The sequence below is a fragment of the Vipera ursinii genome, assembly GCF_947247035.1.
Source record: "Vipera ursinii genome assembly, chromosome: 8".
Lineage (NCBI taxonomy): Eukaryota > Metazoa > Chordata > Lepidosauria > Squamata > Viperidae > Vipera > Vipera ursinii.
Window position 1 is genome coordinate 13,109,687 of NC_139519.1, and position 22,474 is coordinate 13,132,160.

The window sequence follows — 22,474 nt, forward strand, 5'->3', positions numbered from 1 at the left end:
GCAAGTTGGAGGCCATGAATATTCTAGAAAGCCCTTCTTCAGACAACACTAAAAAGAAGTGGCAACTCTTAGCCACAAGTACCTAGATGGCAATTTCAGTTGAAGAGTTACAGTGCTCCATGCCCAGACCTGGAAATTGCCCATCGCAATCTTCAGGCCATTAGTTCTCTCTTCACTCCATAAAGCAGAAGGAGCCCCACCTGGTGCCAAGGAGACCCTTAGGAAATTCATAATTTCTCAAATGTAAACCACTGTACCAACAATTCATTTCAGCACTATTTACCCCAAACCTTTATTGCAATGGGAGTTTTGTAAATGGGAAGCCAAAGCCAAGAACAGCTGCAAATCAACACAAAGTATTTTCCTTTGCATGCACCAAAGGTGACCAAACTCTCTGAGGGTGCAAATCACAATTTAAACCAACCAGGTTGCTTCTCCATGCTGGTTTCAGCTTCCGATTCCTGTTCACATCTCCGGTGGCTCCTGCCTCCACAGCTGGCAATGATGTTCTGGTGAAGGACTGCCAAGCGGTCCTCAAGGAGCCCAACAAGTTATTTTTCAGGTCCATGCTCATCCGAGTGAGGCCTTCCTTCAATTCTAGAAAAATAAAGGAAAAAAATTCTAACTAGAAAAAAAAAACACCACAATCACATGGATGTGCAACTTAAATGCAGGTTTTAGACTGATGTCTTTGGAGGTTCTCATTCATCCAGGTAATGGTTGTCCCAAATGTGCTTTTATATTAAAGGCAACTGGACTGATTTGCTTCTCATCCAAGAAGCTTCTTCAGTTCTAACTAACTGGTGGGGAATGAAAAGGAATCTGCAATCAGCCCGTTGGGCCAGGTTCTAGGCTTCATTTGCTATTGAAAAGCCTGTCATTCTAAACCTTTGCTTCTCAACCCTGGCAAATTTAAAGATGTGTGGACTTCAACTCCCAGAATTCCCCAGCCAACATGCATATCTTTGCAAGCAGTCCTCCATAATTATAGGGAAAATTCTGAGAAAGTGACTTCATGCATGTGCACCCATGGGACACCTGAAGCAGCATTCTAGGGTGGATGTGAAAAGTTACCTGCCAGCCATCCTAGTTCACCCTAATTGTCACATGGATACTGCAAGTGTATCAGGACACATACCATCACCTGCAAAGCTTTAGTTGGAGTCCCACTGAAGAACACTCATGATGTATTTAGATGCGTAAGATGGAGAAGGAACAATGCTTTTTTGCTGGTTTTTATTTTTACCTAAGTGCATCCTCTTCCGGCCTTTGTGGTGAGGAAGCAGCATGGGTTCAAATTCCACATCAGGAACAATCATAGGTTCAATCCTGTATGCTACTGGGTCAAACTACAAAAGAAAAGGTTTGCAGACATTACAGCCTGTCCATTTTCTATAGTACCTTTAATCCCAAAGGAAGCATGCAAACCATTTTTAAAAAGGTAAAAAAAGCAATTAATGCCACAATTAAGTAAACAATTATTACATTTTATTTATTTTTGAAGGAGTGGGAAACCTGCAGATCACATGTGGCTTTGTGGGTCCTCTTTACAGTTTAGTATCAAATTCTGACACATAATTTGCTTCTGAACCATCCTTTTAAGAGCAATTTAGTTTCTTTTAATTTGTTCTAAGATTTGTTTTTTTCCTTGTGTTTTGTTTTGTTTTTCTCTCTCTTTCATTTGGAGAACTTAAAAGAGATTATTTTCAAGATGTTTCTGCATGTTTCCATTTTTTTCTGATCATCTCTCAGCAGTATTCATCTTCCCACAGTTGACTTCACATTGTTACAAGAAGAAAACTTTTCATCCTGCAATCTTGAAAGTAGTCCTTCTTTAGCAGCCAGAATTGGCAACTTTTTATTAAGCAAAGCGTTTGCCAAGTGAAACCGCAAATGTGCTTGATATCATACTTCAATTTTCTTTTGCTTTACAGATGGCAAAGGCTGTAAATGTGAGGACTGGTTGCAAAGTTACTTTTTTAACCACCATCATAATCATGAACAGTCACAGTAGAAAGCAGTCACTAAATGAGGACTACCTGTATTATCTTGACACCACAACAATAACCGTCCCTACCTAAAGAAGTTTAACTTTCTGTCTTCTACACTGATTTATTTTAAGGAAAACGAGGACATTGGTTTAAATTGCAGATCTTTTTCTCCTTGGCTTTTATTGGGTTTTTTACATCTCTACTGTTTGGGTTTTTACATCTGTTTTATATTGAGCTGCACTTTTCATTAAGCTGCCCAGAAGACATTTTGATCAAACAGCAAGGCTTATGCATTCTCAATTAACAAATAAGTCTTCAGAAATCAATACCTCCACCCATGACTGGAAAGTAGCAAATGTGCCAGGACCCACCCCAAACCACGTCTCAGGAAGACAAAAACTCTTGGAGTCAGTTCTAGTCCAAAAGGAATCTTTACTAGGACATGCTTGGTTGTGGGAATATAAGACAGGACTTAGTATTGTTTTACAAATTGAAATTTTATAAAGTGTACCCAGTTCAACCCCCCTTCCCTCAACCCCATTTGGTCAGCCCCCATCCTTCTACTTCGTGTCATCCCTTTCGTGGGGGGGGGAAAGGAACTTTGAATCTTTATGGTTATTGCCTTCTTCCTCTCCCCCTCCCTTTTGATCCCCCCAGTTCAAAAGGTTTCCTTGGTCTTTGAAATAACCTCAGGCAGGCTGAATCCACATATGCTCCTCCTTCCTCGGGAGATGGCAGAATCCGTATTGGGGGGGGGAATAATGTTTTAAACATACATTTATGAATGTGATATAAATGGATTCTGACAAAATGATTAGGAGAGGTAAGCGTTTTTCTCCAAACTGCTCTGTCCTATTTCTAGGGTAAGGGAAACATGGACAGTGGATGGTTAACCTAAGCCCCAATACAGGATGAGATTATCTCCAGAAAGGGCCCATTAAGGTTTTCTAATTTAGAACACTGCATAATTTACAGATTGGATTCAACATTTTAATTATTTCCAAATGTTACATACTTTTGAACAGGCCAGAATTTGATGGGCATGTGTCTATAAGCCAAATGTCACAGAACTACATTCCTTCTCTTTGTTATGATTCTTGGCTTTCTTTTATTTGTTTTTTTCTAAGGCTGGCGGATTTGTTGATTTCTCATCAGTTACGTGGATAACCAAGATCTTATTCCATATTACGCAGATATCTGACATCCAGTTGACAATGCAAAGAACTGGAGCCAGGGCCAACTAGCCGTTAGCTGAGTCCCATTTATTTCCATAGGATTTGAATCAAGATAGCTATGATCCATTTGAACTGCAGTGCACCCCACTGTAATTTTCTCTTTGTGCTCCTCGGACAAAGGGACAAGAAAAGATACTCAGGCTTACAGGATGAAAGATATTGAAGAAGCCTTTGCAGGTAGGCAGGGTGTAGGTTGGATCAATCCTATTCACACCTCGTACAGTGAGAAACATCCCAATGGGTGAGCCAAAAGCAAAAAAAATCTGTGGATTGTAGATAAGCTGAGGGTAGTTTGCAGAGACCTGGTGGAATACAAATAGAATTGACAGTTTAGCAGGCATGTCAAACGGGCCAGATGCATCATACTAAAACCGCACCCACCCCATTGCCGGCAATGGGGAAAAAGCTAACCACCAGATTGCAAGAACAATCAGAGGAGGAGACCCAACTTCGCTGGTAGCCTCACACTGCAATGAACAAGGACACACATTCACTTTCGTAGCAACTGAGATCATTGGCCATGCAGGGGCAAAGATAGCCAGGGAAACGATTGAAGCCTGGGAAATGGGCCCCTTGTCTGTTAACAGGTGTGCTGAATTGCCCCCAGCCTATCAAACACTTAGCCCAAGGAAATGATAGTTAATCAACAGCCAACAACATATCAATCAACCGATAGAAGGCACCTCATAAACGTGAGTCACAGAACAGCCCAAAGCACATATTCCAGTAAAGAAATTCCCTGAAGATGGGCTTGGAAGACTAAATCTCTGGTCCCGGTGACTGACCCAAATTCAATTTCACATCATTATCCTGGGACACGTATATTTGCCTTCCTTAAGCTATCATGGTTTCTTGAATAGAGAATTATTACTCCAATTAGTGCTTGTATGAAGTGTGAATTCAGACCCTGTATGCTATACAGCCTGGCCATTACCTTGGTTCAGTTAAACCTTCTGAACACCTCAAAGAAACTCTACCTTTATAGCCGTGATGGGGTTAATGGGAGGCTGTTGTCTATTAAAGTTACCTGCCCTGTTATAACACCCAGAGGTCTGCAACTGGTTTCTGCACATGTGGGCATTGCAGATGTTCCCTGGTTGGCATCTCCGCCTTCCTCAGCAGCTCCAGAGGTTTGTCTCAAAACCTACAAAGAAAATAATAATAATAATAAAAATCTTCTACAGCTGCTTGCAAACATGTGCTACCTGTTGTGATTCAGGGTCAGCCTGTGGGTTCGGCAGTTGGGTCGGACGATTCAGAGGAGGAGGAGGAGGAGGGGGGTGGATAGTATTGAAACTCCGCAGAGCCCTCAGCCAGGCCCCTCCCATCTGGTCACAATGCAGACCCAGCTGTCTGAGCCTGACAGCGTGGATGAAGATGACCCACAGCTGGCCCTGTTCAAGGACGCCCGATGCAGGAGGCAGTCAATCAGGAGTAAACAGAGGAAGGCAATGGGGCACCTCGGAAGGAGGCAGAGAGAAGCCACGCCCTCAACTGTTTAAAAGGGGAATGTGTGGGAGGGCTGGTTTGCTGAAGGCAACCGTTTGAATAGCTCCTGTTTCATGGTTCGTGTTTGCTCTCTTTGCTCTGTTTGCTCTGTTTTATGTTAATAAATTTGGTAGGCTTAGTTCCAGCCTCTTGCCGTTTTGTTAAGGGGTTGTCCCTGCCTTTTCTGCAGGGCCAGTAGTAGGCTGGTACAGAACACTACCTCAACAGAAGGAGGATCCCTTTTGTAAAACTTTTTACTGGAATGCTACTACTGTTGTCTATGGGGTGAACACTGTGTACTTCGTGGTAAGAAGGACTGCACAATTATATTGTATTACATTATTGACTCTTCTGCCAAGAACATATTAAAGGCTTCAGAGGTTTTATATTTTCCCACAATCTCATTATCGAATGAGAAAAACCAAAAGGGATAAATAAAAGGTTAAACGGATGCAAAGGCTCCATCAAGATCAGCACTCTTGGGCCATGTGAAACACTTTCATCTCGAAAAGCAGCTGGAAAGTGGTGTGACTGCAATGGGAAAATGCATCAGGAGTGAAAAGGGTTCAAGCATGATTCCAAGAAGCATGGAAAACCTTCATCATGAAGAGCTCATTTGGCAGCTATGTAATTTGCTGGTGGTGATGGCTGTCAATTAGGTAGTATTGACAGGCAATTTAGAAAATCTATGGATGGTCACATCCTTAACAGAAATGGCTGTGCAATACTATCCAATGGGGAGTTTTATTTATTTAGCATAGGGTGAACACATGACAGAAGAGAAATAAGCATATACATACAGTCCATGTAATTATATACAAGACCTCTATGGGGGTACGGTACTGGCCTCATAACTGCATTTATACAGATAATCCTCATGACCATAATGGAGCCTGCCCATCAAGGTTGTAAGTCATGATAGTCATAAAATCGGTCACCACATGATCAACTTGATTTTATGACCTTCTTTGCACCAGTTGTTAAGCAAATCAATGGCTTGCTACAGGCCACGTCTGCTGAAAACCGGAAGTTATTGCTGGTTTTGGGGAAAACCATTGGAAAATGGGATCACATGATTGCAGAACACTGCAATCAGCCATGAATGTGGGTTGGCTGCCAAGTGCCCGACATGCAGTCCCATGAGCACAGGGGGTCATGGTCAGAACTTCAGAACCGGATGATAAGTATCCCCAAGGAGGTCCATTATAATTTCAAACAGTCACTACGTGACCAGTCGTCAGGCGAGGAATGCTGTAGCTAATAGAAAACACAGATTTTTTAAAATTCCAAGGTAGAGACAAGAAAGGGAAAAAAATGAGAGAACAATGACAAAGTATTCCTTTTGATTTAGGTGATGAAATTTAACACAGCATAACTAGGTTCCAAAACATAACTTTATGGCTATGTCCTCGAAGATGCACATTTCAGTGGTTCAAAGGCTTACACAAGGCATACCTGGTAGTTGCTCCTCTTCCTTAAATAGTGCAGGATCCTGATTCTGGGTCCCAAAGGGATCCCCATCTCTTTAAGCTCCTTGTCCGTGCACAGGGCCTGCACATAAGAATTCCGCACTCAGAAACACAGTTCTACTATGAAGGGGATATAGAAAGGAAGAGGCAAAGGGGCGGGGCTTAGGCTGCTGCTACACGGCTCACTAATTTCAAGAGACAATTCAGCTTTGTAAAAACCAACATACTGATCCAAACAAAACAAAAAGAGCTTGCCAAGCCCGGAATCAGGAAACACTGGAGAAAAGGTGACACCCAAGTCACAATCCATAAGCAATTCCTAGTTCACAGACTCAAGTCCTGTTGCCCAAGAGGCAATGACTTTAAAATGCCACACTGCAAAAGAGTAAGGACGAGAACAATGAAGTGCTTCCCAAATATTCTAGCACAGCATGGTGTGTGTGTGTTTTAAGTAACGGTGTCCTTGACTATAAGATTGGGTATATACAATTGGCCTTCTAAAGAAAGACAGAAGTAATATAAATAAGTAGGAAAAGTAGGATGTTATTCCTTGCCAAAGAGAACACAAACTCTCCCAGATGGTGATCTCCAAATAGTTCCAAACAAAATTTCAAAGGAAAAGAAATTGATCATCCATATCTACTGGCCCCTGGTATTATTGGCCTAAAGTTCATTTGCCTTAAGAGGCCATGCTGAAGACAGATATATAAAAGCCAGCAGCATCCATGTTTTAGGTAACAGAAGCAACCCCAGTTTCATTTACCAATGCTCGACTGTCCATTTTTTCCTTCTCAAACACAGCATAATATTCAGAAAGATCAAGTTCTGCTAAGATGTCCTTCATACATTTGTTGATTTCCTGATCCATTGCCAGTCTTGGTAATCCCTGTGAAAAGTTAATTGGGAAGCTTTTAAGGCTCCTGGTTTGCTTCAGTTTAGGATGTAAACTGAATTATTTATGAAATAAACTGAAATAAACAATAAAAGTTCTAGTCCCCCCTTAGGCAGAAAACCAGGTGTGTGGCCTTGGGCCAGTTACTCAGGCAGTGGTAAAAGACCTTGCCAAGAAATCTGCAGGCAGTCTCTAAGAATTGGATAGAATTGAACACAAATAAACAAACAAATACATGCTTCAATCAAAGTTCAATCATGCTTGGAGCATAACCATTGAAATCAATGGAGCATGTCAATCTGGACTAGCTTTAAAGTCCATTGTTTCAATGGGTTTAACTAAACATATATAGCTGCCAACCACAGTCAATGACTCTGGGTGGCTTACAATTAAAAAAATACAATACAATTAAAAATACTAAAAACATTTTTAAACAATAAAACGCTAAAAACACTACATTCAAAGCCCAAAGAAACAGCTTAAGTGTCGTGTAATTTCATTAAGGAAAACAGTTAAGGATTTATTTAACCTTCCTACAGAGAAATAACAAAACACTTACTGATAGCTGAAATCCTGTATCACCTTACAGAGACTATAAGCTTCCTCAGAATCAATGAGAATTTTTTTACACAAGTTTTGCTGTAATCCTCTCCCAGTGGAATTTTTAAATCCAAAAATTTGCTTAGAAAATTCCCATGCCATCCCAACCCTGGGGAATCTATAAGGATTTGCACCTAACTCAAAACTAGGGAACAACTAACTTTAGCAAAAGCCATACTATGTATGCTTCTTCTCCCAGAACTAACTGATGGTATTTCTGAAGATTAGAAAGTTATCTTGGCTAAATGAAAGCGCAGTGTGAAAGTATCAATTAACTTGGGCTTGTCCTGAACTGAATCAACAGAATAACATGTAAATATGTACCTCTTTTTTTTCTTGCTCATCAAGTGTGCATTTCTGATTTGTGAGAAGATCAAATAGTATAAGGGACCCTAGGAAAATAACATCATGAGCAGGTGTCAAATGTCTTAGAGGAAAATCACAAATATGGGGTGTCAGGATTGCCAAAGTTTTCAACCTTCTCAGATAAAATACAAATCCATAATTCTTGTTAGTTTAAAAAAAACAATAAACTATTGATTTTACAGTTTGAAAAGTGGAACAAATGGAAGAAACTAGTTTTTTTTTAAAAAAATGTATTATAACGTGGGAATCCTATTCTCAATATTTTTTTTAATTTTGTACAAAAGAGAAAACAAATTCCCTTCAGAAGTTTATGTTCTTTTTTTTCTTTTTTTGCTATACAGATATGTATCATCAGTATATCGCCCACTATTTCATGAAAATACAAGGACAGGAACAAATCTCCCAGCCCTGCGAATGTTTAATCAAGTGGCAAAAAAATGCATGCAAAATTACGTTCTGAAAAGTCAGAAAAACCCAGGAGATGCTGCATCCCAGGAAGACAAAGATCTAGTTTCAAGACAGATTTTAAACTGAACAGGGAATAGGTGGCCCAGTTTTTCCTGTCCCATATATATCTGAATAACTACAGAGCTTATTCCCAAATTTTATATTTTGATTTATAAAATTTATAAGCTGCCCACCTTACCTCAAAGTAATCCAAATGAAATTATTTCAGAAGTCCTTACACCAAAGTAAGACCACACTTGACTAGATTACCTAGGCCAGGGGTAGGCAACCTTGGCTCTTTTATGACTCGTGGACTTCAGAATTCTGGGAGTTGAAGTCCATGAGTCATAAAAGAGCCAAGGTTGCCTACCCCTGGCCTAGATGCAGTCACCTGGGGTTTCCAGCCACATTTTTCTTTTCCTAGTCCTACCTAGAGAGGTCAGAGACCGAATTTGGGATCGTCTGAAGGCAAAAACAAGGACTTTGTTATGAATTGCTCAAGATCATTAATACTTGATTAAAATGATGCATTTGGTTTTAAATCTTCTTTTTTCCTGTGATTTGTAGATGTTGCAACTGTAAATTAATTTATTTATTATTTAAATTTATATACCGCCCTATTCCCGTAGGACTCAGGGCGGTTTACAGGGAGAATTAAAATACATAACATACAAAATTAAAATCAGTTAAAACTATGATTAAATTACAGTCCCTAAAGTTAAGCTAAAACCCAATAAATTAATTAATTAAAACCACTCAGTCAATTTAAGATTACCACGCGTGTATTGTGCTCTCTCTGGAAAAAAAAATCTATGTTGATCTAAGAGTCCAGAACATTTCTAGTACATTACATTGTAAATAACATACTGTATGCTGATAAGCTTTGCATTAAAGTAAGATAAATAATTATACCTAAGCTATGGCCAGCTATGGAGACACCTCCTTTAAAATCAGGATTTCTCTCCAAAAAGAGCAGGTAGATCCGGTTCATTTCTGATGCAACCGTATCCACAATGGTTTGACAGTAGGTAGAGCTGTTGTAAAAAAACACATCCAGGATGGTATCGTTGATGAAGTGACGTAAGCGGTTGATGCTTGGCAAGGTGATTCTCTTCAAATTTCTGTAAGCAAAGCAGAAAAGGACATTTAGAAGGAACAGTGATTTCAACAATTCCCACTGACCACTGTCATTTTTCCTCTTAGTATTCCAACTTCTACATTCTGCCACTGAGTTGTTTTTTTGTTTGTTTGTCAGCATAAGGAGGCTTCACTACAAAAGCTGGATCAAAGTAAAACTAATAAAAATACTGAAGTACTCTTGTGATTGGTTTTATTAACCAATAAACCCAACTGAATTCAATGAGCTTCCAAGAAAACATAGTGAGAATTGACCTGCAAATTCAATGTTTGTAATGTCTATATCTACTGTACAATCTTTATCAAGGAAAGGATGATTTGTGGCTTGGCTTGGCTTGGGTGAGGCCATAGGAGATCTGGAAGAGTGAGGTAATATACCAACTTTTTGGGACTAAGGAAAGCAGATCTAAGTATATATTTTATCTATTTTATACACATTGGATAGAGTCCCCAAAAGTCTAAAATACAGAGAATCTGTCTTTACTGCCTCCTCTTGCCAGTTACAATTGTAGCGTTTTATGAAATGAAAAAATATCTGTGTAGAACTCAGGTTGTCATCACCCCATACAGATTTCCTTGAAGCATTGCAAAATGCACTTACACATCTACTCCTGTATGTAAAGTACTGTGCCAGTTCACTGGAATAAATTCAACTCGACCAATCTGTTGTTGTTCCTGAGCCTTCTTGAAATGGGTTGAGATCATGTTCAAGGAAACACTGCGGAAGTCGTTGACTGAAGAAGAAGAAACAACTATTTTGAATCAAGGTAGCTATTACTGCACACTTAACAATGGGGAAGGAAAATTCAATTTCCTGGGAAGACCGGAAGTAGACTCAAATGGGGAAAAAGAACAGGAATAAGGGGTCCATTCCTCTTTCTCTGCACTGTTTATTATATTTTTATCCCACCTCATTACAAGTAATTCAAGGCACAACCACCACCACAGGGGTAGGGTGGGTTGAGACCAGTGGCGTAGCGTGGGGGGTGCAGGGGGGGCCGGCCGCACCGGGCGCAACATCTGGGGGGGGCGCGCTCGCACTCGCAGCTCTCTGCCCCTGCCTGGCTCACTCACTCACTCTCTCACTGCAGTGCTGGCTGTGCGAATCCGATCCGAGCCGCCGGGTCGCCACCCATTGTGGAGGGGGTTAGGGGGCGCAAATTACTTACAACCCACGCTACGCCACTGGTTGAGACAGAGTGACTGGTCCAAAGCCACCCAGCTAGCTTTCATGCCAAAGGTGGGACTAGAAGTCACAGTCTCCTGGTTTCTCTACCAGGCTGATCCAGTTTATTTTTAGAGGAAAGATACACAGTAAACGCAGAGACAAGTCTTCTCTGTATTTCATCTACTGTAGTCCTCAAGTGTTTGTGAAAATTGTAACTTCAAATCAATTTTGACTCCTGATGACCACATAGAGATGACTAAAGTTTTCTTTATAACAGTTTGCTCTTGTCTTCTATATAAATAGTTTGCTCTTGTCTTCTTCTCCCTTGGGCTGAGAGGCAAGAACTGGGCCCAAGTCCACCAGCTGGCTTTGTGCCCAAGGCAGGACTAGAATGCAACAATTCCTATCTGGTTCTTATAAACCACATCAAATTGGCTCTGTAAGAGGTTTATAACACTTACATATTTATTAAAAACACAAGTCATAGACCTAGCAGTAGCAGCAATTGTCTAATTCTTGTTCTTCTCTCCAGTTATGGTTCTGGAAATTTAGCATTTCCACAGAGAGATTTTCTCAGAAGACCTCTAAGAAGTCCACCTTATAAGCCACATCATTGTCCTGTTACTGTACAGCCAGTTTCTATAACAAGGTTACTTCACTAATGTAGTTGCCTCTCCAAACCATTCTATGCAATCCATTTTATGCAATCAATGCGCTGGGATCATTTTATGCAAGAGGACAAGACGGACTTGAAACTCATGAAGCTTAAAATGAGTTTCATTGTGAAAAAGGGAAAAGTCCAAACAATTGCTTCAACTGCTTCTTCATTTAAAATTTACGTGATAAAGCATTATGTAAACATTACTTTGGAGAACCTGGCACTGCAAAGGATCTCATTGCTCAAGTCCCACTTACTACAATACTAGTCAAGATTTATTGATGCTTCTCTGAACACAACGTAATTTGTATTTTTGCATATCTTGCCCCATAAACTTTCATGGATCACAGTCAACAGAAATACAATCTTTACGTCATAGTAAAATGTGTTTTAGAGGTGCTGTAAAATTAATTCCCAAATAATTTCCAACAAAAGAATCCCATGTCATTGAGGGCCCCCTAATGAGCAACCACTAACATTTGGGCACATCTTGCTTTGAAATTTGGCTCATCTCCAGATAATTGCAACATCAGCTAGAAATAAACGGGTTTCCCAACATCAAAGTTTTTTATCAAGTAGATTATGATGAAGATGGTAACAATGCTAAACCTTTAATTATTGTGGAATAAAAGCAACTAAAAAGCATTGATATATATTAGTAGGTATGTACAGGTAGTGCTTAACTTATTTTGGTCATTGTTCAAGGTTATACCACCACTGGGGAAAAAAAATGGTGTACGAAAAGCCCTTGCGCTTGTATGAGTAGTGCAGCATCCCCATCATCATGTGATCAAAATTCAGATGCTCAACAACTGGCATGTATTTATGCTCAGGGTAATGTGATTGTCACCTTCCTAGTTGGCTTCCAACGAGCAAAGTCAGTGAGAGGGGGCATTGGATTTTAATTCCATTTTTTTTAAATTCCATTTATATCTCGCCCTTCTCCGAAGACTCAGGGCGGCTTACAAACTTAGCAGTAGCCTTCATTCTATGTATATGCCTGCTTATTAGGGCTTACACACACCCCCCAAGCGGCATTATTACAAAGTCAGCTTAATTGCCCCCAACAATCTGGGTCCTCATTTTACCTACCTCGGAAGGATGGAAGGCTGAGTCAACCTTGAGCCTGGTGGGATATGAACCTGCACTAATTGCAGGCAGCTGTTGTTACTTAAGGAGGCATTAGCCCACTGCTCCACCAAGGCTCTGTTTGTTTAATGACTGTTTGATTCACTTAACGATTGCAGTGATTTGCTTAACAACCATGGGCAAAAAGATAGCAAAATTGGATGCAACTCCCTCAGCAATGGAAATCCTGACCCCAGTTGTGATCATAAATTGAGTCATCTGTATTAGTAATTCAGGTCTGCAAACAACATAGCATTCACTTGTACAGGAGGACTAATTTGGGAAAATCTGGCTTTATATGGTAAGGAAGGTCGTGATAGTAATATCTGTCCCTACAACACATACCAATTCCTTTTTTGGGATGCAGAACCAGCAACTTTTCTTCTTTGCACTTACCACACTGAACGATACTCCGGAATCGAATATCACAAGCTGGTCCAATTCCATGAACAACAAAAACTAAATGATCAATTTGTGTTGGTTCCCCTGAAACAAAGAACCAAATCCTACTCAGAGTGCTGTTTCCAAAAAGATACCAAATCTTATTATACCTGGAGTGTCTTGGCTTTTGGCAAATTAAAAATGCTGGAACTAAATTAAACATTTGGTAATATTCAAGCTTATTCTAGTTGATATTATTTTTACAGTGGAGTGCAGTGGAGTGGAGTGGAACAGAACAGAACAGAATAGAATAGCTTCATTTGGCCAAGTGTGATTGGACACACAAGGAATTTGTCTCTGGTGTCGAAGCTCTCAGTGTATATGCAAAACAACAGAATAATAATCATAATGTTGATGATACCAAGAAGAGAAGGTAGTATAAAGATGAGAAGGATAATAGTAAAACAGCCATACTACATGGGTAATTATACTTTGACATAGGACAGTCTAAAAATAAAAAAGTTATACAGATTCCTGTTACTTTCCTCTGCTCTCTTCTCTTTACCCTTAAAAATCTTGCTCAGAATAATTTTCTAAAAATACATAATACTTTCTTAATGTTTTAGTCTCATGCTTCTAATCTGCGTTGAGAAATAACCCCTGAGCAATCCCTGAACAATGTTCCAAAGATGAAAATAATTACCCACCATGAGGGATTTCAACAGATATATTGTCCACTCCTCTCTTCACAGTCCTTGGCCGGCCTTGTTCTGCAGGACTCACACCCCAGTCGTCTGCGATTGCTACTGGTTGGTAATGTACCATTAACTTGAAGGAAAACAAAGAAAAGAAAATGGGTTGAAGCAAATCACACCACCCAATCTGATAACAAAATGGTGACAAACGCTAATAAAGGTCTCTATAACTAAAGCAAAGAAAATCCTCAAGGCCACACAGACACTAACCATACAGCAGCTTTCAGCCTCCTGCTACCGATTATGCTGTCCTTTGATTTTCGTAGCACCGCAGAGAGGCAATTGAGGGAAGAAGGTTCCAAGGGCGGGTTAGGAAACAGCTACATTTATTCAAATATTTCTTAAATCCATTTAAAAAAACAGTAGCAGAACTTCTGCTTCCCAGTCATTTTCCAAAGCCTGGCATGGTTAAAAATACACATTTTTGCTGGTCTCCAAAATGAGAGCAAAGAGCAAGGGAAAGAAACCACTTGAGAGAGCCACAGCATTCCACAGTCGTTGAGTCACAATCAAAAAAGCTCAAAGTTTAATAGAAACCAACCTCAGCTCTTGGAAAGAAAGCAAACTCAGCTGACCTGAGGATCCTTAGGAGAAAAAGCATCCTTTGGTCCCCATCAATCCTACTGGGATAGCCAACCTATAGCAATCCAGGTGCTGCTGAACTACATTTCCTATTATGTCTCCCAATTGGTCGTATTCCTGGGGATGGAAGGAGTTATAACTGTCAGGAGTATAGCTCAGACAGCACATCTGAGTGCCGAAAGTTGCCAACTTTTTCCCTAGAATCTTGCAAGACATTTTGATAACCAAGTTAACCATTTAAAAATGCAGCATTTTTATCCTCTCCCAACACGCTCCGTATTATATGTAAAATGTAAATGAAAACTCAACTATCCAGGCCAAAACTATCTAAAAAATGGTTAAATCATGGCAACTGGACCAGAATTTATTAAAACGGAGATGTTTCGTTACTGGTCCAAGTAACTTTTTCATGATTTAACCATTTTAGATAATTTTGGCCTGGATGATTGAGTCTTCATTTACATATTGCATATAATATGGGGCACATTAGGAGAGGATAAAGATGCTTCATTTGTAAATGTTAACTTAGTTATAACTATTTCAACTTCTTCCCTCAAGATGACGGTACAGGGCATTGCACACCAGAATGACTAGACATAAAGATAGTTTTTTTTCCCATGCCATCATTCTGCTTAACAATTAATTCCTACAACACTGTCAAAATACTAGTAAAGATGTATTACTATGATACTCCTCATCTTTCCTATTACCTATCCTTATCTTCTTATGGCTATAACTTTGCTACTTGTATCCTACAATTTATATTGGGGGTTTTTGGTACCCTAGTATGATTTATGTTATTTGCTTAGCTAGTACTCTATGACTATCACTAAGTGTTGCATCTTATGATTTATGAAGTGTTGTATTTCATGATTTATGATGTATTTTCATGTTGTACATGATCATGATTATCACTATTACTTGTATGTACACTGAGAGCTTATGCACCAGAAACAAACTCCTTGTGTGTCCAACCACACTTGGCTAATAAATAATTCTATTCTAATTCTAAAATGTCTTGCAAGATTTTAGGAAAAAAAAATGGCAACTTTCAGCACTCAGATGTGCTGTCAGAGCTATACCTGCCAACGACTCTCTAACTCTGCCTACCCAAATTTTTTTCATTTTGACTGAAGAAGTTACTTGGATGAGTAACAAAATGTCTCCATTTTAATAAATCTTGATCCAGTTGCCATGATTTAACCTTTTTAGATGCCCCACATGATAGTTCTCACTGCTCAGTATAAAGAAATATACAGTATATATGCTGGGCAAGGTATCATCTCACTCCAATTTATCCCACATTTTAAAAAAAATAATTTAATTAAATTTGAATTTAATGTAGCATGTACACTCACGAAAGACCTCCTTCAAGAACTCAGAGAACATTTTCCTTCTACTTTTCTTACAATACCTCTATAAACAGCCAGATGTAATTCTAACATGCATTTCTAAGCTTGTTAACTGCAACTGGAAAACTTGATGAGCTTGGGCAACATCACAGACCATTAACAGATGTTTCCTAAAGGAAATAAAATATCTCTTGGCCTATGCAGAGGAAAATTCTCCCCTCCCGCCCCAGAGCTATTCCTTCGACAGACAAAAGCTTGTGTTGTTTTAAGGAAACTTTCAGAAGTTTCCTTAACACAATTCAAATTATTAAAAAACAAGCAACATGTTTCTTGGGAAAACAAAACCATCCACCTTACCATACCTTTGGGTTATGTAATATGATTACTTCTCTATTTGGAGATTCCAATTTCTTCTTCCATTCATCTAAGGTCACACAAATCATATAAGTGTCCTTCAAAGGAAGCCAAAATAAAATACTTTTGAGAGTCGACATATATTTTTTATTTACATTATAAAAATCTGTGTAAATTTTACTCAGAGTTGACTACTCTAAATAATTATATAAAGCCAAAAGTGTCACAAATGACTCTCATACCATTCTCTACACATTCACAAGTTAAACAGAAGATATCTGCAGAGACACTGGAATGGAATGGAATGGAATGGAATGGAATGGAAGCCTTGTTTTCCACTGCAATGCTCTCTAATAAGGTTTGGTGTATGTTTCAAGACTACAGCTACAGTTAAAAAAAAAATAAAAAGAAAAACTGTTGCATGTCCTTTTCCACCATATGCATGGTTAGACGTAACAAGATATTCTTCATGAATCAAGAAAATTCTCTGGAAATTATTACTTATTTTTTGGTTTGTAGAAATTAACTATTTCAAATGGATTGATTTCACCTTAATTACTTTGGAAGCAATTTATATTTTGAGTCCCAAAATATAAGACTTAAGCTTTTTGGTTCAGCTTCATATCATTAGATATCAGAATCCACTAGTCAGATTTACATGCTTTCAGTTTCCAGCTGGAACATACTACAAAAATTTACTGCCTACAATCACACAAATGTTTCTGTTTGAACTCAGCTGATGGAGGTAACATAAGCATTTCTGAAACTATAATGCCCATCCAGAATACAATTAGTGTCTAGGAATAATATATAACTAAGTGAGGATTAATGGAGAAAAATGTGTATCTCTTAATGTTACCTACAGTTCTTAATTAAATTCACCACAATGAATTTGTCCTAATATGTCATTTTCCTCTCAAAGGACTTGGGTAGACTTGTCCTCGCTTCCAAACAAATATCCAGAATGAAGCAGCTACTTTGTAAGGAAAAAGGTACGCAAAGAACATAATGCAACAAGAAACTGTAGTATGATCCACCCTCAGGTAGACAGGCCTATCAAGTAAGCCACATATTATTCCTTGCAGTGTGATGGTTAGCATAGGTTAGGTTCTAAAAAACGAAGCAGAAGGGCAAGGTATCTTGCAAAGTCAAGTGGTTTTTTTTAAAAAAGGCATTTGCAGATAATGCCAAATCCCCTTGGTCAAGAAACAAAGAGAAGGGAAGCTACCAATAACTAAGGAAGAGGATCCAACTGCTCCAAGGTGATGGGAGAGGACTGCTCAAGAGGCAGCTCTCATACAATCCAAATATTTCAATTTGAAAGGGCCTCCTCAGTGCCCTTTGGATCAGAAAAAACTGAATGAGCAAGGACTAAATTAGATCCAAAACAGCCAATTCATGAATGAGGCCTCCAAAACTAAACAGTTAGTAAAATATTTTAGAATTTAAAAGAACAGTCCTTGGAGGGATCCTGATTTGGTTCAGGGTAGCACTTTTGTTGATTTATTGATGCCCAGTTATTTGTCCACTAGAGAGCCATGGTGGTGCAGTGGTTAGAATGCGTATTGAAGGCTCATTCTGCCCACAGCTATGAGTTTAATACTGACTGGCTCAAGGTTGACTCAGCTTTCCATCCTTTCAAAGTCAGTGAAATGAGGACCCAGATTGTTGGAGGCAATATGCTGATTCTGTAAACCGCTTAGAGAGGGCTGTAAAGCACTATAAAGTGGTATATAAGTCTAAGTGCTATTGCTACCCGACTTAACAAAATAAACAGACATGACAGATGTCACCATTTAGTCTGTGGAACAAATGTTATTTTCTTTTCAGGGAAGTGAGAACGTGTGGCAGGATGAATTTACACTGGGAAAGTATCACAAGGAGAAGTAGCCCACACATGACTCCAATGGAAACTTCTTGACTGATATTTATATTTCCAAATGACATCATAATGACCCCCATGGTCAGCTCCCAGGAAAGTGTGAAGGGCATTCCCAAGGAAATCAGAAAGATTTACCAGAAATAAAAGTGATGCAGTCAAGAATATGACTCATGTTCTTATCAACGTTTACCTCTAACTGTTCGCTGAAGTTTTCAGGATATGGAATATATCTGTTGTCTTTGTCGCCCTTATAAAACCAAGTACAGCGTCTTACTTCCGATTCAGCTTCTTCCCAGTACACAGCATAGCGCACCCTCTTCTTTAAGTGGACGTCGTAACGGCCCCCTTCGGTTTGCACAATCAGCTCCTTGCAATGCTTGCCTACAGAACACAAGGGCTAGCATGAAACTAGCTGTGTACTATCAATAGGACTTTGTTAAAAGGAAAAAGCTGAAACTGAACACAAAAATGTGGGCATGTGGAGGACCTCTAAGACAAAATTCATAGTTGTCAACCATATTATTATTATTTTTAGAAGACACATTATGTAGATGGATGGGAAAAATGTAAATACACTGGATATTTACGAAAAATACATCAGAAGGCAAGTGGCAAATGGCTTGTCCCTCCACTGGGGCCTATAATTGCATTAGTCTAGTCATCTCCACCTTTCTTTATGCCCTGGAAACACTAATTTTATATATAATATATTGTAGATTTCCAGTTTAAATGATGGCTGATCTAGCCTGAGAATATCTATAGCTCATAACTGGGGTTTATTTATTTTGATGCATTTGTGATACAGTGTAGACATGGACCATGCACAAGGGAGAGAAGATACAGTCACCATCTGTTGGTGGACTTTAGTTGCTATCACTTGTGATAACTGGCCACGCTGAGTAAAGCTGAAGTGCCAAATGCAAGCCATCAGATCCACTCATGAAAGGTCCAAGTCAACAACTTTACTGTGTTCTACCTATACTAGAAGAATCTCTCCAAACTACTTGGCTTCTCCTGGGAACAACCACATAAAGATTCATGGAATTTGGGAAAGGTCAGGCTTATGCTTTTTGTGGACTCAAGGTTAGTTCCCTGCTTGACTCTGCCTTCCTGCCTGGACAAGAGTTTCTCAACAGAAGAAAATTAGAAACCAGGTAAAGGGCTCTAGGCTTTTGATTTAGATATTCCCCCCAGTCAAATCATATCACTCTGCAACAGGCACAATTAAAATGCAACAACCACAATTAAAAATTCTCCCCCCCTTCTTTTTGGGGCATATTTTTACTTACTAGACTGATAAGCTGTTTCCAACTTCTCTGAATCTTGTCCGCTGAAAGGAATCCATTTCTCTCTCGAATCTACCGTCCTACAGTAAAACCAGTGAGGAGAAACTGGTTCATATTTATTGGCTGCTTCTGCTTCTACGGCTTCAAAGTAAGTGGATGAATTTGAATTAGAAGATGGAGAGGCCTCTGTTGATTGTTGCTCTGTTGTGGACATTGCACCGCCTGGTACAAACATGAAAATGAAGCAAACAAGCCAAAAAAATATAATGTTAAAAACGTAATTCTTATTTTGCTCAGTAAAAATCTATGATTTATTTTTTGTGAAAAGGGCAATAGTGTTGTTTCTTTTCAAAAATAAGAAAGAAATAATACCAAATAGCTGCAAATGAACCAACAGCAACTGCAAATGACTCACTTTTTAAAAAGCCTCTGGTACCATCTACAAATATAGATATGGACAACCTCAATATCCTTATTACTGAAAAAAGCTTAGAATGAGCAAACATATGTAATTTTAGCTCAGCTGGTTGCACCAGAGTCTAATTCACACACCTTTATTGAAACTAACCATGCAATCCTACACAAAAAATTTGCTCCTGATTTCACTAGATATGTACAAGATCAGCACCTAAATTGTGTTTTATAAGAACATGGAAGAACACTTTAGGCTTAGCAACCATTCAACCAAAAATGACTTTGATACTCAACTCTATATATTTCACGGGCATGTGAATTACACATCTTAATATATTTCCCGCAATGAGGAACATTTTGAAGTTTAACAACTAAGGGCTCCACAATTACCCTTGTGCCCATAAAAAGAATAAAGCTGAACAAAGAACATTTCATTAAACTGAATTTTGGCAGTTTATTTGGACTCAAGCAACACTGATCTGATTGAACAATGGTTCATGTGCCAAAAAATGCAACTTTCATACTTTGTCTGCTTGTTTTCTGAAAATTAATGATTAGGGTTAATTTTCTTATGTCCTCTGTTCAGTTTTTGCCTGCTTCTCTGAAGAAACAAAATTAAAAAGATATTACATGCTTTAGAGTTTAGAAACTTCTAACTTCATTTGTATCAAAAAAATTTACAAATAACCCAAACTTTTAAAGTTCAAAGTTTACATAACCAACAACTTTGGGAAGCAACTCAGTTACACATCATATACTTTATAAAGTAACAACGTAGCTAACCCTGTAAAGCTGTTAGAAATTCAGGAGTGGACAGATTTTATTTTATTTTCTAAAAAAATTTATACATTTTCCAAAATGTGTATTCTTTTTTAAAAGGGGATAGTACTCACTGCATCACATTTCTGTAAATGTTACATTTCTAACTATGCAACTGCCTAATTCATTTATCTTTTGCCACAACAGATATGTTTAAATTAAATAATAATTGTTATTTCTGCAGGGCCCTTCAGATTTTTTGGGACTACATCTCCCATATCTCTTTGCTATAGGCCATAGCATTTACAGCAAGACCTCCAGCATTAATACAGTACCCAAATATCTGTGAAAGCCCAGGTCTTTATGAAATCACAAGATGTGATTTACACACCCTATGCTAACCTAGAGGATCATTCACATAATCGCCAAATTTACAGTTTGCAACATAACGTAAGTGAAACACCAATTTCCCAGCCCCACTCAAGGACAGGCTTTCATTGGCAACAGCCCCATGATAAAGGAGGATAAACGTGGAAAAGGTGGGCATTTACAATTCTTGCTCCCAGCTTCATCAAAGACCTTGCGCTCAGCGGTGGGGCAGCACAACAACGTGATGGATTCAGCCTGGAGAAGGAGCTGGAAGAAACGTCCTTCTGTCACATTGGCAGGTGCCCACTCCCAACCGTTGTTGATGGATGGTACCAATGCCCCATTCAAGGCCTCACTGTCCATCTTCCAAGGCTTTGCTAAATACGGTCCCTCTTTTTCTCCTGCATCCGATCCGCCAGCTTCTGAGGAGCTTCCCCGGAGGTCACCGCCTACAACCCAGCCTTTGCCTACTGGATGGCCATGACTTTTCCGTAAAGGAACGGAAGCCCTTGGGCAGCCCCTTCTCTCCAGGGGTCTCCCTGACCCCATCCCCATTTATCTCCTTCCCAGCCTTGCAAATCCAAACCTGGGCAGATGGGGAAGACCTGGGCTCCGGTCCTCTGCCCCGCAGCCCAGCTCTCAGAGGCCAGGAGGAGGGCTGGGGTCTCCAGGTGAGGCCCCCCCGAGCTCCCCCCTGCCCCCCAAAAAGGCAAGAGTTAAATGCCATGCCAATTACCAGGCTAAATCAAGCCAGAGGCATCTCCTTTACGCCTGGGCAAAATCAAAGGAATCCGTGGAATGGTCCCTGGGAAGAGCTGGATGGGTTTGACTCTCTTTCTCTCTCTCTCTTACACTTTGCCCCTAACCAGCATCTCCCGGGACCTCCACCCCATCCTCCAAGGTCGCCACCCCACGTGTCCTGCCCCTTCCGGTCGGAGGAGAGCCGCATCCCTTCCGACACGCATCCCTGCGAACGTCTGAAAGCGCCAACCCGGAGAAGGTATAACTTTCCCCCCCACCGCCTCTTCTTCCCGCCCCCGCCAGTCATCTGTTTTTTTTTTGTTTTTTTTCCCCTCTCCAGCGCCAGACTAGCCTCTCGGCCCCGCCGCCTCACCCGGCTCGCGACAGGCCGAGCAGCAGGCCTCGCCGTCTCCTCACCGCCACGGCCGCCGCGGCTACTGACAGGCGCGGCGGCGGTTGAGGGCGAGTGGGCGGGCGAACGCCGGGCCTCGGGAACGCCCGCAGGAGGCGGGGCCGCGGGAAGGGGGCGGGGCCTCGGCCCAGTTTCCCCGCCAAAGGAGAAGCCGGGAGGGGGGGGAGGGGGGGTTCGTGCTGGGCGATGCCGGTGAGGCTCATGGGCACCTTTGGGGCTTCTGGGTACCTTCCCTGGGCGAGGGGAGAGCAGGCTGGGGGAGGGGGGCGGGAGGAAGGGGGGGTCAACCCGTTTAATAATAATAATAACAAAAAAATAATAAGAGTTGGAAGGGACCTTAGAGGTCATCTAGTCCAACCCCCTGCTCAGGCAGGAAAGCTCATACCCAGGGGTCCTCAAACCTTGGCAACTTGGAGACTTGTGGACTTCAACTCCCAGAATTCCTCAGCCAGCTCTGCTGGCTGAGGAATTCTGGGAGTTGAAGTCCACAAGTCTCCAAGTTGCCAAGGTTTGAGGACCCCTGCCCTATACCATTTCAGACAAGCAGGCTGGGGGAGGGGGGCAGGAGGAGGGGGGGGTCAACCCGTTTAATAATAATAATAACAAAA

The 22,474-nt window shown here is 40.3% G+C and overlaps 1 protein-coding gene across 1 annotated transcript; it reads right to left on the minus strand.

Moving 5' to 3' along the window:
• Positions 1–116: 116 nt before the first annotated feature.
• Positions 117–21,890, minus strand: DDHD2 (DDHD domain containing 2). Its single transcript, XM_083368143.1, is given in 17 exon segments — positions 117–461; positions 464–597; positions 1,247–1,349; positions 3,373–3,528; positions 4,254–4,370; positions 6,170–6,265; positions 6,947–7,069; positions 8,000–8,067; positions 9,401–9,609; positions 10,227–10,359; positions 12,976–13,065; positions 13,668–13,788; positions 16,012–16,101; positions 18,076–18,266; positions 19,175–19,393; positions 20,896–20,980; positions 21,828–21,890. Coding segments are annotated over 15 exon segments (1,896 nt in total). The 5' UTR covers positions 19,386–19,393; positions 20,896–20,980; positions 21,828–21,890; the 3' UTR covers positions 117–407.
• Between the last annotated feature and the right edge of the window lie 584 nt (positions 21,891–22,474).